The sequence below is a fragment of the Takifugu flavidus genome, chromosome 14, assembly GCF_003711565.1.
Source record: "Takifugu flavidus isolate HTHZ2018 chromosome 14, ASM371156v2, whole genome shotgun sequence".
Taxonomy (NCBI): Eukaryota; Metazoa; Chordata; class Actinopteri; order Tetraodontiformes; family Tetraodontidae; genus Takifugu; species Takifugu flavidus.
The window spans coordinates 10,486,063-10,501,931 of NC_079533.1; the positions used below are offsets into that span (position 1 = coordinate 10,486,063).

The 15,869-nt window shown below is 44.2% G+C and overlaps 2 protein-coding genes across 4 annotated transcripts; one reads left to right on the top strand and one right to left on the bottom strand.

Moving 5' to 3' along the window:
* Positions 1-1,252: 1,252 nt before the first annotated feature.
* On the bottom strand, positions 1,253-7,328 carry mpp1 (MAGUK p55 scaffold protein 1). Of its 2 annotated transcripts, none has more exons than XM_057053673.1 (12): positions 7,078-7,328; positions 5,093-5,224; positions 4,918-4,996; positions 4,614-4,699; positions 4,473-4,541; positions 3,107-3,303; positions 2,884-2,987; positions 2,723-2,803; positions 2,558-2,638; positions 2,276-2,478; positions 2,061-2,135; positions 1,253-1,983 (listed from the first exon to the last, which is right to left on the bottom strand). In XM_057053673.1, the coding sequence occupies exons 1-12, from the start codon at positions 7,195-7,197 to the stop codon at positions 1,807-1,809; spliced, it is 1,404 nt and encodes a 467-aa protein (XP_056909653.1). In that variant the 5' UTR covers positions 7,198-7,328; the 3' UTR covers positions 1,253-1,806. The 2 variants fall into 2 exon arrangements, with proteins under 2 accessions (XP_056909653.1, XP_056909654.1); XM_057053674.1 differs by having other exon boundaries at positions 5,093-5,221; positions 7,078-7,311.
* Positions 7,329-7,354: 26 nt separating this feature from the next.
* tmlhe (trimethyllysine hydroxylase, epsilon) lies at positions 7,355-13,077 on the top strand. Of its 2 annotated transcripts, XM_057053675.1 has the most exons (10): positions 7,355-7,493; positions 8,548-8,729; positions 9,440-9,620; positions 9,721-9,891; positions 10,424-10,703; positions 10,789-10,908; positions 11,091-11,327; positions 11,463-11,601; positions 11,676-11,819; positions 11,954-13,077. In XM_057053675.1, the coding sequence occupies exons 3-9, from the start codon at positions 9,497-9,499 to the stop codon at positions 11,805-11,807; spliced, it is 1,203 nt and encodes a 400-aa protein (XP_056909655.1). In that variant the 5' UTR covers positions 7,355-7,493; positions 8,548-8,729; positions 9,440-9,496; the 3' UTR covers positions 11,808-11,819; positions 11,954-13,077. The 2 variants fall into 2 exon arrangements, with proteins under 2 accessions (XP_056909655.1, XP_056909656.1); XM_057053676.1 differs by lacking the exon at positions 7,355-7,493 and having other exon boundaries at positions 8,502-8,729.
* The last annotated feature ends 2,792 nt before the right edge of the window (positions 13,078-15,869 follow it).

Genomic DNA, 15,869 nt, shown 5'->3' on the forward strand with positions numbered 1-15,869 from the left:
CGTCAATGGCGACGAGTTTCATGTTGAAACGGGCGGTCGGACGCGTCAAACGCACCGTTCATGCGGGGCAGGGGTGTTTTTTCCCGTCGGTGATGGGTCGTGCGTGTGCTTCATTCACGGGCACCGCGTGTCACCGTCATGAGGCGCTTTCTAACACCTTTATAAAGGCTTATTTACGGGCTCAGCTCGTCTGTCAACAAAATGGCGTTCGAGAGCTGGGGGTGTGGCGAACATGGACATCATCTGGGAATATGGATGGAATATGGAATATATGGATTTAAAGCGGTGAACTGGCGAATTTGGTGCGAGGGCAACAAGCTACATTGGTTCAGGAAGATTTGGAATGTCTTGGATGTGTCCATTTATAAACACCCATTATAACAATATAACACGCCCTGACGGTTATATGTTAAAACTAAAGCTTCTGAATTTGCTTTAACTCTTGGCCCCAATGACCCTCCATTTAATTCAATATACTCACAAATATTAAATGAGTGGGTTTATCGCGTTTTCCTCCAAAGTTGCCCAACCGCTGTGGTGTTTGGGCTGTCAGTAGTTATGTTTTATGGGAAGATGTGTAGTTAAAAATGGCCACACCTGAGAACAGAACTCAATCGGCTCCAAACCTGTACTTTAATATTTAAATCACCTGACACACGTGTTAGTTTTCGATGCATCATCTGAGCATGAGTGAACTTCACGCTCTGAAAATTGCTTGAAAAGCCTGCAAATCCAGTATCATCCTTATTTTTTAAATTTGAAAATACACTTTCCTGCCTTTCTGTTAATAAATTAACGGATACAGTGCATGTATATGGAACGACCACACGGTGGCGCCACATGACCGTGTTACGCCAATTTTCTTCTACATGCAAAATAGAACAAAATACTTGGTGTCAAAATTGCCTTTAATTGCATTTTACCCTCATACGTTTTGTTTTTGATGAAAGCAACGGAAATACTAAAATGGTTAATGGTATGCAAATTATACAATTTCCTATACTGATTAATATTTTCACATTGCACTGTCTTGCTGGTCTTCATTTTTATTGACTACACAGATGGATAACTGGTAGAATGTAATCGTATAATATAACATTCTCAACTTCAGTATTTTGTAAAAACATGTTTGATTTTTTAATTGAAATGCTGTTGTGACATCAGTCATTGTGAATTCCTGTCAGGTGTTTATAACCATCTATCACAAACTAGTGTGTCTTTTTTTTTCCTTCTATGGAAGCAAAGAAGTCTATTGACTGAGAAGTGGGGAATTTATTTCTTGTTTAAAAGTGCCTTCACTGTACCCCAGGAGGTATACAGTTCTGATGAGACAAGAGACGGTCAGTGGTCATCGAACAGGGTTTGTGAGCACATCACGAGTGTGTGGAGTTATAGTCACTACATGAGGAGAAGCTTAACTATGGCATCCGGTCGGAGCTGGAAAAACAAAACAAATCCAGAAATAATGCTAAATTCCCGTAGTTTCAAAACCAAGATTTCATTCACAGTTGTGGTCTTGTGTTGCAGTTTCCCACATTGTAAAGACACCGATGTGGCGCCGATAATCCGACAAACCGTCAACAACCTGAAGCACGAATGTCTAAACAACCAAATAAAAAGTTCCCTGGTGAGGTTCTCCACAAGTCAACCATAAACATATTGCTTTTTAAACTTTGCTTTTGTGCAAAACACCTAAGTGATGATTAAAAACCAAACACAAACCCACACACCCGTTACTCTGCTAATTCTTTTCGTTTAAAAAGTCATATTGCACTGTGTTTCAACAAACGAACAGTACTGATGGGATCAGTACACCCAGGAGACAGGAACCCACTGAGGGGTGGTGGTGGCGTGCTCCAGGGCCTCCTCCACGATCTTCACGCTCTCGTTCACGTCGTTGTTGACGAGAACCACGTCGAAGTACTGTCTGTACGTGTTTAAGATGGTCTCCGACTCTTTCTGGATCATCTGCAGGTTTTCAGTCTGGGAAACAGGAAGCAGAGCGTTAGCTAGCATGAGCTAGAGTTCATTTTAAAGCGGATGTTTACTGTTCTCAGTACCTGGGCAGCCGTGTCGGTTGGAGCGATGAACACCATGAGGGGGGCAAAATCAGCGGTCCTCAAGACTTTCATGGTCTGCGTTCAATAATCATTATGCAATTATTGTCATTGAAAACTCACCCTTAAACCAAAATGAGCCACATTCAAGCTAACTTTACAGCTCAGCAGGACTGAAAGTATAACCAGCACACCCTGGCCACGAGCAGCAGACTGACCTGCGGCTCCACATCCAGCAGCGCGATTTTGTCCTGCTCGTGGATCTTTTGGATGGTTTCGGTTTTGGTGCCGAACATGTATCCCTGGAAACTGCCGTACTCCAGCAGCTCATTCGCAGAGATGCACTTGGTCATGGCCTCGTTGGAGATGAAGAAGTACTCCTCTCCGTTGGCATCGTCCTTCCGCTGGGGTCTGGTGGTGTCTGCAAGGGAGCCGGAGAGACTAAAGCACGGCTGGACGAGAGAAGTGCCATTCTGCTAGAAGCGGGGGCGCCTACTCACGTGGTACGGGGTAGGAGAACTTCTCAGGGTATTTGGTCAATAAAACATTTTTGATGTGCCTCCTTCCTACACCAGGTGCGCCTAGAAGCAGGAATTTTAATTGAGAAGAGTGAATACAGACGCTCAAACTACATGACTTATTTAAGAGGACCGTGCGACGCTCACCGATGAGCACCAGAGTTTTCCGTTTGAACGCGGGGAGCCGAACAACCTCCTCATAAGAAATCACATCCAGCTGGTCAAAAACTGCAAAACAGGCATTTTTCTTGAAGGCAAAACACAAAAAGGAGTAGATGTGCAGTGGGAGCGCTCGGCGGGGCACTCACTGGAGCTGTGTTTGGCCAGGTACTTGTCTTTGCACTTCTTTTTCTTCCCAAACGGGCTGCAGGACTGGCTGCCCTCTCTGGCCTTGCTTTTGCTGGCTGCCCTCCTGCGGTGCCCAGACAGATTTTGGGTTGAAACAGAATATCTTAAGACTCAGAAGCGCCGTGCCTGCTGTTGCGGCGCATCGCATCGTCATCCTCAGGCAGAAGAGGAGGTGGTGTTTACCATTCCTGGAGCTCTGGGGAGGGGATCAGGCCGGCAAAGTTTGCAGCGTTATTCTCCACTCTGCCCTGCCACCAGTTGGGATCCTGCTTGTTGATGATCTGAATGATGTCGCCCGTTTGAAATTTGAGGCCGGCCTCCTTGCAGGGGATGAGGTCGTCCATGGCAGGGTCATAGTCAAACTGGGCCCTCATGTACATCTGCGGATGGAGAGAACATGTTATTTGACATGTCTTTGAAGTGTCCGTCTGTCCGTCTACTGACCCAGATGAATACCAGCACTACCGCCTGCTGTTAATTAGCTTAGCTCAAACCCTGTTCTTGAATCGGAAGCATTTCCTTGGAAGGACCTTTGCTTTTGTTGTGCTTTTAATATTTTAGAGTAGATAATTAAGGTTAAACCTTGTTGTAAACACTATCTCAAGCAAACTCTTCCCATTCACTTCCAGTAGCTGCACTTAATTATTTAGCAGTAGATGATCTTTGGGCATTTTCTTTTATTTCCTTTTTCAAATAATGCATCTGCATTAACTCCACATAAAAAGGTCACTGAAACATTTGGGTTAAACTGTTGCATCAGAAACAGACCCCTGAGCAGAATTTACAAGTTCCTCATATGCTCTTAGGCTGAGCTGGTGCTGTAAATGCTCTTCTTCCAGCAGCAGCTTCTTGCTGTTTATATTTAGAGATATCAGTTTAGCCAGGAAAGGTCAAAGATCAGAGCAGAACACATGTGAACCACTCTTGTTAGCAGTAAATATCCACATTTCTGGTGTCCCATTCATCCCCACAACAAAAACAATACAGCTTTTATTCAGTGAAAGCAAATGAAGATGTCAAAGAAACCAAAAATGCTTTTGGTTTATTTTTGGAGGGTTAAATTGTGAAAAGCAGACTAACTACTGAGCTACTAATTAATGGACTACAAGCTTTTCAGGAGACTGCCATCACTGACCTCTGCTAACCTAAGGCCTTTAGAGCGTGCCGACAGCTGAAGGAAACTAAATACAGGGTAAAACCTTTAAACTGATAAACATTACGCCGATAACTACAGGAGGATTTCTCCCATCTGACGTGGGCAGCCGATGGCAGAGTGAGACAGTGTTCTAGGTCCAACTAGCAGAGGTGAAATGGGAGCAAAGCGGTTCAGATTGAAACTGATTTCATAGTCACCTGGATGGTGGACTAACAGGAGATTCACCTGACAGAGAACAAGATCCTTTTAAGAAACGTGCTTGAGAAAGAAGCTTTTTGATCAGTGCAGATCTTTTTGGCTGAATCATGCAAATCAAAGGGGATTTAAACAGATGGTGACGCTACATGCTGAACAGCAACGCTAAATGTTCATTCGGGTTTGTTTGTCTTTTACCTCGCAGGGTTTGGATCGGCTCTGCGGCCTTGGAATGATCTTCATCGTGACCACTCCGTTGGTTTCTTTCTGCATGGGAAGATGGCACCAGTCGGTTCACGGGTATTTCTGTTTGAACAAAGCTAGAAAAGTCCGGCTCACCAGGATCTTTTGGAGCTGATCTACAGTTTGGTTCGCCACACTTTTCCCGTTGATCTCTGCTATTTCGTCCCCTTCGTGTAAAGACCCTGAGGAGGAGAAATCAGGAGCAGAAAACATTTGATTTGTGAGATGGAATTCTAATTTTTTGGCGCATTTCGCAAGACTCTTCAAAACATAACAGGGCTTAGCTGTCAGACAACCGCTGCGGTGGCTAATTTGGTGCCCGGGAGGAATTATCGACTTCTTTTTCGGAGAGCGTTGGATGGGAAAAAAACCCAACTCAAATGGATGTTTGAGTTATTACCTTGCCTGTGGATCATCCCACCGTGCAGAATTCTGGCCACAGAGCAGCGCTGCTTGTCATTGAGCTTCAGAGTCACCCCCTAATACAAGAGAACAATCGGCAAGAAGGAACGACTCAGGTCTGATAAAATACATTGTGTGTGTGTGTGTGGGTATGAGTGTGTGTGTGTGTGTACCAGGGGTTCTGATTGATTCTTTTCAAAGGCAACTTCTCTCATCCTGCTCAGTTCTGCTCCATTGATGTGTCCGGCGCTCCCGTTGCTGAACACTTCGGCCCCTTTATTCTCATAGGTTTGCATCGCCGCCTGCTTTGTTGTTTTAAAAAAAAGAAAAAGGCAAAGATGACTCATCTTAGAAATGAAACGTGCACCATTTGTCCCTGCACAGCCTGCACAGATGCAGCTGCTTCTGAGGTTTCATTTGCAGATTCAACATATGCTCGAGGTTAAAGATTAACGCCGCGTCACAACGCTTCATTAACCCGGTCGCTGTGACCATGGATACTACTACTTTCATCAGGTGGTGGCATCGCAGAGGCGGGGATGGGAGGAAAAGAAAGGTTATTACCGAGTGTTCACACGCAGAGGAAATCCTGTGCCTGCATTAATATTTATCTGGCCCAAAACATTATATAAGCTGTTCAATAACTGCAGCCAGAGATATGGCAACCAGCACAACACTAGACTCTCCACAACTGTAATAACCCAGAAATGGGTCTGGATATTCATCTAGAGAGGGGTGAAACACAAAATGTTCATATATTTAGTGGACAAAATGGAGGAGTTTTGTTCCTGTGAAGGCTAACAGAAGCAGGCCGTGGGAGTGACCCCAGGTTTTGTCATAAATGAGCTCCTGAACGCCCAAAAAGAGATTTATGGGAGAAACCACAAACCAACTCATCACACCCGCCCCTGCAGTCGAGCATCGGTCGTCTTTCTGTGCAATGCGACAGTCATTTACCAGCCGTGCGCTGGTACAAGTCACAACGTGCCAGAGTCAAGATGACACCGAATCCTCTGGAGGAAGACCGAAAACGTGTGTATCTGTGGAAGGATCCCGGTTCCTCGAGGCCCGGGGCGTTCCCCATACGCCAAGCGGAAATTACTTCTGGTCAAGGGAACATTGCAGTGATTGAGGGGAAGATGGCGGAGGCAGAAATGGCTGAATTCCTCCAATCAAAGCATCGCTGAGTGACGAGGGAAAGTTGAGGACGGGCAACAGCTGAAGCTCTGAGGAGGAAACACTTGCTGAGCCGAGTTGTTTGCCTCTTCACCTGCACATTCGCACCATCACAGTCTGCTGAGCTTCCTGGCTGATTATGTTATTTTCCTGATGAGTTTCATTGGGAAAACCAAACACCGTCATTGTTGTCAGGGGAGGGAGTGCTGAAGTGACTGAAGGAAGGAGAACAGTTCGGGAACTTGAACAGACCTCATCCTAATCTTAGATAGCAGGGCGACGGCTGCAGCGCCGGCAGAAGAGTGATGCTAATGATCCATGTGACACGTCAGGAGGCCACTGAACTGAAAGTGCTGATGTCAGGGACGGAGTTTCCTCCCTTCACCGTTGTCCTCGGGAGCTCTGTGCTGACTGGTGGTTTTCAGGGAAGAAGTTTAACTTCGACATCCCATCCTGGATCCCTTTGACTGAAGCTTATGCTCGTTTTAAGGGAGAGACTCGACAATAGGACGAGGAACAGCACTGAAGTTAAACATTAATCAATCAATGCATTGTGTTATCTGCTTTGATTAGATCAGATTAGATCAAACAATGAATCAGGGCCATTGAATCAGTTTAAAGGGAGGCTGAGATCATAAGATAGTTGAGCAATCAAATGCACAGAAAAGCAGATTTTCATTCAGGCTACAGAAGAATGATGAAAATGAAGAAGTGAAAATTGATTAGTCAGAGTCCAAACTAAAGCTGACGGAGCAAAGTAGAGCTCACTGTTGATCTCAACACCTCATCTTTGCTCGTTTCAAAGATCTAAACAGATCTAAACACACTAAGCTAGGAAGTCACAATCCTATTTTTAGAGAGGGGGGAAACAAACAGTGGTCATGTGCCCCTTCTCTGCTTCCCGGAAGCAAACATGCGCCCTAAAATCCGCTACAGGAAAAAACAGCACATCAAATCAAATCAAAGGAAAAAAAGGGGTTACCTTGTCAGTTGGTTTGTTTTGAAGGAGCTGCTCCAGGTACAGGTCGGAAAGGGCTGTCCTCACACTGTTGACCGAGTCCAGTATGAGCGCAGGTTCGTTTTTATTGGATTTTAACGTCATCTTTCCGCGTTAACTGGGTGTAATTAAAAAAAAAAAAGAAGCTGTGCACTCGATGTGCTCACAGCTCAAGGTTCACAAGACACGACAAAGGAAGAAAAGCGCTGATAAGGCAAGATTAATGCTTCTCGGAGATAAAAGTCCAAGGTTTGGTGAGGAACAGCAGGTATGTGCTGCGAGGACACCGCTGACAAAGCAAGTAAACATGGGCCGTCGGACTGCTGCTGAGGGGCGGGCTCATGGTGTCTTCAAGGACGGGAGAAAAGCTCCGAAACTTTACACTCCCGTCAACTGAGCCGGTAAATTCTGAAATACAGGTTTAAGTCATGCACTGATTTTAGCACGCATCTTTCTTTCTTTCTGTTTTATATATGGTAGAAACCAACTCTGTATCCCCACACGAAGCCTTCAGTGATTTCTTCATAGTCGCTGTGCTGACAAACATGGAATTTTCGATATTCCAACAGCAATTGAATGTGTCATTACCGCAGCGCTTTTCAGCTGGACTTTTCTAGCGACCCAGGAAGTGGAACTGCTGCTCCCTGCAGATCAGTTTAGGAAGCTTTCAAGCCGCAGACTATCTGAGTGGCATTTAAACACAGAGCTATATCAGTCGGAAACGCATCAGCATCCATCAGCAGATGTGAAATTCAAACAGTACAGCCCAGAGCCGGTTTGGCAGCAGTAAGCCCAGCCGGCCATCAGCAGTCTCCCCCCCATGAGCCGGGTTCTGCTAAACATTTCTTCCTGTTGAAGAGTAGGTTTTTTTTGCCACTGTTGCGCGTTGGGGGTTAGGCCCAGGATTTCTGTCCAGTAGCCAGTTCTAGGTCACTTTTCGGAGTGTGCTCCAGGGGGAGTCAGCATGGTCCACAAACACGGCACCTTTTGGACAGGACTTAACCTTTTGACATTCATCTTTGAATGAAATCTAAATGAAATGTCTCCATTTTGCAACTGAAACTGTCGCTACAGTTTTATCGGTCGTTTCTCTGGTTAAAGGACAATTTGCCTCATCCAAACAGTCCAAAATACAAAGTCTGTCAGGAGGTTCAAATTAAAACTTAAGCTTGGTGTTTATCCCCCACAGCCTGCATTAACTTCTTCTAGTGTTATGATTCCTCAGGATAGCCCCTGACCTGCTGGAAAGATAAACTCTAAATATATGTCCCCATAACCCATAGTTATATAGTACAGTTATATTTATAAATTACTTATACTAAATGTTATACCTGTTGCTATTTGCCACAGAAAGCTTATTGTTGATTCGCATGTATGTGTTTTTATTCTATCCTAAGTTTTCCTGACCTCTAAAATTGCAATTTTCTCATCCATCCATCGATCTTGCCTTTTCAGATGCTGAGGGTCAAGTGGAAGACAACAATTCATTTCCACTAATGCTCTTATGGAGAAAGAAACTAGGATGTTGGGAATGTGGAACTAATGGCTCTAACATATGAAGCATGACGACAGTGGCTCAAGGGAGGTCCACAAATCTTTGTGCCCTGCATGGATTCTAAGTATGTGGAGTATCAGAGGTTAGTTTCTAACTTTCAGGTAAAATTAACATTGAAATGTGAGCCCACATTTAATTGTCAAAATCCCTCCTGGTTTTTAAAATGAGGAAATGCAAAATCAAACCAAAATTCTGGTGCTATCATAAAAATTCAGTATTACAATTTATTTTAATTAAAAATGAATGTAAGGCAGAAAACAGGAAAAAAGTGCTTCATTTGAAAAGTCTTTCAGGTTCGTTCAATAAGCTGCAAATAAGATATAATGATGACTTAACTTTTATTTAAATGCCGATGGAAGATTACATTAGCGTGGTGATTTCTCATCAAAATTTATTAGTAAAAACAGAATAGTTTAAAAAATTAACTATTGCAAATATAACATCGTAATCGCATCACTTGTTCTAGAATATATGATTTTCTTTTTATTTTATTATTATTGTTTTGACCTTAAACTGTAATAAAATTCCGTAAGTGCTCAGATAATAATCCTAACCAGGTATAATAAACATGACCGCTCACGTTTGCTTTAAAAAGTTGTATTTTGGTGAGTTGCATGTTTGTGCCTAAATAAAGTCACCTTGTACGTCGGAGCTGTGACGTAATTGGGACAACCTGCCTATAAACTGCACGGTGAAAACTTAACTCGTATTTCAGTTCCGGGTGTGGTTTATGACTGTGTTTTATATCTGCGCAATAGCAAAGCCTGCAAAACTATTTGTCCTCTCTTAAAGTTGCTTTGGTCTAATTGATCAATTCGAAACGCTTCAGTCACTCGTGCCTTGGCAACAATGCTCGGAAACATACGAAGAGTGTTGAGGATGGTAAAACCTTCAAAGATGATGACAAGCGCTGCAGGGCAGACAGAGAAGCGCGCTCACTGCACAAGCATACAGTTACTGCATGACTGTCTTGGTGAGTTCGTGCACGTTTTTGCTATTTTCGTGTGGGGAGGGGGGTGTCAGTGGAAACCTGCGATTAGCCTAATTGGAGGTAAATGCAATGTAATTGCCAGTTGTAAACCACGAAGAGCAGCAGATGCATGTTAGCTATGTGTGGCTCCGGGACCACTGCTGCGATTCCTACAACTCCGTGACCCATCAGAGGAGCCTGGACACCGCGGCCATAGACCTGGCTATCCGCCCCCAGAGTGCCAGTGTGGAAGAGGACAGGCTGGTTATCACTTGTAAGTCTAAATCTTGTCATTTATTATGCATTAAATTGAGTAGACTACATTAAAATAGGAACACACACATGGTAAACAATATCCGATATTTCTTTGTAACGTTACATATTTCTTCTAAAAAATACAGTGTAACGAATGGACAAAATCCCAACAAAAACACAATGTAAAGAAGAGTTTGTGAGCAGTACACAGTTCAGCTTTTAAGCAGAGGGTTCTTTCTTATAACTATTTTCATATTAGAATAACATAGAAACACAATTTTCTATGAAGTTTCCTTCTATCATACATTTATCAACACTTTCGTCATTCTTTGGGCATTTCTTTGACATCTTCTACCAGGATTTTCAGATGCAATATTTAGGGTGGTTCAAATTCTCAAAGTCTCCGCAGCCCTTCTGTTAAAATGGAAAATCCTGCACTGTTGATGTAAGAAGGTTAGCCATTTGAATCAAAAAAGTAAATGATTCATTGGATTGTAAAACATTATCCGTGCTCGATAACTGTTGTGTTGTGTGTTCTTTTTATGTGGAAGGGCCTGGTGGTCATGTGTCAAGCTACAGCTTCAAGTGGCTGACGGAGAACAGCTATCAGGAGGTGAAGCGGAAGACCGTCCAGCCACGCATCCTTTGGAATAAAGACGTTTATGAAAATGCAAATATCGCCTCGGCCAAATGGGACACGTTTATGAAAAGCGATGACGAATTAAAGACTTTTCTTCAAAACTATCTGCTGTACGGAATTGCTTTTGTAGATGACGTCCCGGCTACAGTTGAAGCCACGGAAGCTGTGAGCCAGAGAGTCAGTCTTATCAGGTACATTCATGCTTTTATGCTGCACAGCAATTTTCCCTCCCCTCAGTTCTACCTTACATGTGTTTATGTGTGAACTGTTCCACAGGGAGACGACATATGGGAAAATGTGGTGTTTTACTGCAGATCTGTCCAGAGGAGACACAGCATACACTAACATGGCTCTAGATCGGCACACAGACACGTCCTACTTTCATGAACCATGTGGGTAAGTGCACAATGCCCAAAGTGTCTAATATCCATATTCAGAAACTGCCTTTTGTGGACATTATGCTGAATTCTATTGTGGAAAACAAACCCCACAAAATATTTTAGCATTTTTGTCACCAAATATGACTTAGTTGACTGTTAAATTATAGTCTTTTTTTTTTTTTTAAATATATGTTACAGAATACAAGTTTTCCACTGCCTCAAGCATGAGGGTACAGGGGGGAGGACGCTGCTGGTGGATGGCTTTTATGCTGCAGAGAAATTACGGGAGCGTTCTCCTGAAAACTTTGAGCTGCTCACACGTGTGCCGATCAGACATGAGTACATTGAAGTGTCCGAAACTCACAAAAACCACATTTCAAGCGTGGGCCCTGTGCTCAGCGTCTATCCTTGGAACCGTGAAGTTTACCAGATTAGGTAAATTCCTGAGATAAACATTGGGATTCTATGCTGTGTAAAGCAAAGACTGTGTCAGTTGCTCTGTGGTTTAAGCTGTGATGTTGTTTTTAAAAATCACCAATACGTGTAATAATCCATTTTAAATTCCACCAGATACAACAACTATGACCGAGCAGCGATAAACACGATCCCCCACGAGCTGGTTCAGCGATGGTACGCAGCACATCGGCAGCTGACGACGGAGCTGCGTCGGCCAGAGAACGAGTTGTGGGTGAAGCTGACGCCAGGAATGGTAAGAAATCTGACGCAATGGTAACGCCTTTGTCCAAATTCTTCGACAACTACAACACCTCTTGTTGTTTTTAGGTGATTTTTATAGATAACTGGCGTGTCATGCACGGGAGGGAGGCGTTCACGGGCTTGAGGCAGCTCTGTGGATGCTACCTGACCAGAGATGATGTCCTCAGTGTTGCGCGTGGTTTTGGTCTGAAGGCCTAAACCTTGCATCAGGTATCTCATATCTTAGCCATGTGTGTATAATACGTGTTGAAATTTACACAAAAACTTCAGTTTTAGCACAGTTTATATTTAGAGGGAATACTGGACATTGATTGGTTCAATCTTTTTTTCTTCCTCGGCTCCAGACCCTTCAGCACAGAGGGCGTTGGACGGTTACCATGGTAAAACCAAAGTTGCCTGGGCTCAGCGAGAGCGCCCTCCAGTGGTGAAAGAGAGAACAACCCGCCGCCTTGTGTGTCGTCAGGTTTTAAACACAAACAGGATGATCACTGCACCAGCAATCACGCAACACTACATACATGGAGCCTTAAAAAAAGTATATTGGTACTTTTTTTTCTGAGAAATTGCAACAATTCGTCGACTAAGATGGTTAATAAGCTAAATCATATTTGCCACAATGTGATTCCTGTTCAGAAGGTTATGTTTCAATCGTCTGTCCAACACATTCACTGATCATAAGTTAGCTCTTTGGATGAATTCGGTTCTGTTCTGAGTCAACAGAAGACCTTGAGACTTTCCTGAGCCTGCAGTTTGTTATTTGAATTCACATGTGCATCTATGAGAATGTGAGTTTAATCAGATGTTAACTGTTTCTGATGTTCCTGCTTATGCTTGTTAGCTGTTTGCAATGTGGGATTATGATCAGGTTGTGTTGTGGCATTGAAGTCGTCTAACGTTATGTGCTCTCTTATTCACATTTTAGTTACACGCCCAGGTGTGTGTTTATCTTTGACATAATAACATAATAGGTGTGCATAAATGCAGATGAAGGATGACTGTTTAAGTTTAGCAATAATATATATTATCAATGTTTATGAATCTGCACTGATATGATATACCGTGATACTGTAATGATTCATTTCACACACACACACACACACACACACACACACACACACACACACACACACACACACACACACACACACACACACTCACTCACACAATCCAAGAGCTGCATCTGCACTAAATAAGTGAGATGTCCATGAGTGTGTGTGTATTATTGGAAACAACCATCGCCACCTTTGTTCTGACAGACTGGGGACAGTGCAGTGACATTAATAGCATCCACACCAATTTACCATAAGGTTCAAACTGTATTTGATAAAACAATAGCTCTTTTTTTACATAATTCCAGTTGTAGAGTTTTATTTTTCGAGGCACATTTAATGGAATGTTTTATAAAGCAAACGGCAGCCTTGTGAATCTGTGGCGTGTTGTTAATTAAAGGTAACATCACGTATCTGTACATGAGTCATCTCTGCTCTTTCATCCCTCAGCTCTGAATCATCAGTGTGTGGCGCACTTTTATTTGTTATATATGTTGTGTTTTCGCTCTCGGTTTGCATCCCATTACGGATCTGAACACATTCGCCCAACCGCAGCTCGTCCTGCAAACAAGACGTGTCTCCAGCGTGCGGCAGATTGTTGTAAATATTCTGTTTGCAGTCAGTCTAATTTCCTTTACAGACAATGTGGAGACGGCTGCTGTCACCATGGAAACTGAGGATGATACCGAGGCCTGTGAGGCTGCCCCTGCATGCTAGCTCAGTGGCCACTGTTCAGGGACACCGTTGACTGTTACAACACTAATCCAATAATCTCAGGTGTAAAAGAAGAGCTCTGAAATTGCTCACTGAGACCCAAGAAGTCACGCTGTTGTTAATTTACATGCAGTAATGCGCGCTCTGGGATTTTAAACTGGAAATACCCACGAGGAAGAAGCCACTCTGGTGTGACGAATGCAGCAATGTGGCCAATTATGTCACCGCCTTCCACATGAGGAAAGACAAAATGGAGAGACGGTCGTCACAACAGCATAAGAACTAATTTGACACCTAAGAGAGGTGTGAGACGCTTCAGTCATGTTTTCAGTGCTTTGGCAGTAGTTGCACTGCAGCTCATCACTCCATCCTCCTTGTCTTGTAAGTCACTCTGGGTCAGAGCGTCCGGTGATGAAATTAATGTAATTTAATCTCCACCTGGCCTTTATGGCTCGCCTCGAGGCAGTGTAAGCCAAAGCACTTGCAGCATGCTGCTTATCACCGGGGAGTCGACTACCCGGCGACGTGCACTTAATAAATCCAGGTTCACCTTTACCAATTCCAAGTGTGAAGTGCAATGCTCACGAGGATAGACGGAGACACAGTGAATCACTCATGATTAATTGTCTTTAATTACCAGAAGCTGACACAAGTGATTAACAATGAGAAAAATGTTGATGGTGGCCGACTGGAGGGTTGAGGGAGGGAGGGGGGGCTGGATAATCTGGCCAGGGGAGAGAAGAGTGCAGTGCTAATTATCCGCAGGACACTTTTCCTGATGGCGTTTGAAGCGAGACGGTCCCAGCTCCTACGCAGATGTCGCCTGAACCGGTGGGGAACCTGCATGGGCAGCCTGCACACCAATCAAATCGGCAGCATGACCCACGACTCCAATGAGCACTGATGGAACCTCATATTTCCTGTCAGAGCAGCACCTGCAGGTGTTTTTATTTACGCCCTGAAACTCTCAGGTTTCTATATTTTTGCCCACTACAACCAGTCTTTCCCTGTCAGCAGCCTGCCAGAAGAGGTGAGTCACAACTTTGGCTCAGACAGAATGAGTACACATGTGGGATGTGGTGTTTCTAGTCTGAGTCGGTCAACTCCAAATGGAAACACGCGTGTAGTTCCAACGATGACCAGCAGGCGGCAGGCGAGACCCGATTATACTCCTGCATGAGCGTGCGTGGCGAGCAGCGGGAGGTCTTTGTCAACACATTCTGGACCCGTTCTTCCCCCCATCCTCCTGCTCCCAACACGCATATATGATTCACTTCACCTCCACCGAATTATCACAGACAAACCATTTCAAAAACCAATCGGATCTGAGATCAGGCAGGCTCGCATGGGGATGTAAAACACATCTCTCTGACTCTTAAAGCCAAACACTGTGACACTGAACCATCAGCTGACATCAGCGTCAACCACGATGCACCACTTTCTCCACGAACGTCCACATTCAACGCCTGACGGCGAGTGAACGGCATCTCCCGACTCTCCTGCGTCTCCTGGATGCAGAGGCAGCCGCTGGAGAAGGTGACCTCCAACAGCTGCACGTTCTGCACCCTGGGTGTCAGGAGCTTCAATAAATCACCAAAAACAGGAGCCAGGCCTGACTTTCTCTGCCACAGAGGGTGACGTTCCATCGTCACTTATCTCTTTAATGACATTTCGTGTAAAATCTGCCCTTCATTATAAATCAGGAGCAAATGATGGAGATTTGCCATTAAAGCGGCGTTTTACACTCGCTCCTATAAGGAGCTCCGCGGCTCCCAGTCTCTGAAAACGTTTTGCTTGTCAGATGATTGTTATTCATGGGATCATGCAAATCTTGCAGGGCAATATGAGGAGCTCAAACACAGCCCACACACTTGCAATTAATTGCAGAAATTGACGAGGCGCAGATGGCAGGCGGGGCCGTCTCCACCACACTATTTCCTGCCACCTCGGAGTAAAAGCGGCACCACAGGCGTCGTTTCTCCAGCTTCCCCCCTGACCTGTGCTCTGTGGTCTAAATCTGGCCCCGTTGCATAAAGGAAATGTCTTAATATTTTAGTAGTCGTGTTGTGTTTTCGCTCTTTTTCATCCCTCCACTCTGCTTTCAACCCACAAACAGCGACGCCATGGCAACACAGATGAACACTGTGTTAGAGGAAGAAAGATGCTTGACATTTCATTGTCAGAATGTCAGAAAAGAGGTAGAGCGCGCCCGAGTGGTACCTGTTTGGGGCTAAAACTGCTAGCGGTTGCAGCTACTGGTTCAGTGAATAACTGATAAGCTACCATGATATTATCAATCAAAATAATCAAAGCAGTAGCCAGTTCCTGTGGTCCGGGCAGCATAATGAAGCTAAATAGAGCACAGGTTATGAGAGGTTTGACGTCCATACTGGGCTCAAACAAACACGGTAGCACATCCCCAGGAAGTAAGTATTGAAATTAAGTAGTAAAATGCAGCAATTCATGAGTAAAGGGTAACCAGAAGGTAATTTTATAT

What these genes read in the sequence shown, in the direction of transcription:
- tmlhe (XM_057053675.1), top strand. Translation starts at nt 9,497, where the DNA reads ATGCTCGGAAACATACGAAGAGTGTTGAGGATGGTAAAACCTTCAAAG. An exon ending in GGACAGGCTGGTTATCACTT is followed by an intron (nt 9,892 to 10,423) that starts GTAAGTCTAAAT and finishes TTTATGTGGAAG; the next exon opens with GGCCTGGTGGTCATGTGTCA. An exon ending in CAGAGAGTCAGTCTTATCAG is followed by an intron (nt 10,704 to 10,788) that starts GTACATTCATGC and finishes ACTGTTCCACAG; the next exon opens with GGAGACGACATATGGGAAAA.
- mpp1 (XM_057053673.1), bottom strand. Translation starts at nt 7,197, where the DNA reads ATGACGTTAAAATCCAATAAAAACGAACCTGCGCTCATACTGGACTCG. An exon ending in AAAACAAACCAACTGACAAG is followed by an intron (nt 5,225 to 7,077) that starts GTAACCCCTTTT and finishes AAAACAACAAAG; the next exon opens with CAGGCGGCGATGCAAACCTA. An exon ending in GAAAACTCTGGTGCTCATCG is followed by an intron (nt 2,639 to 2,722) that starts GTGAGCGTCGCA and finishes TCCTGCTTCTAG; the next exon opens with GCGCACCTGGTGTAGGAAGG.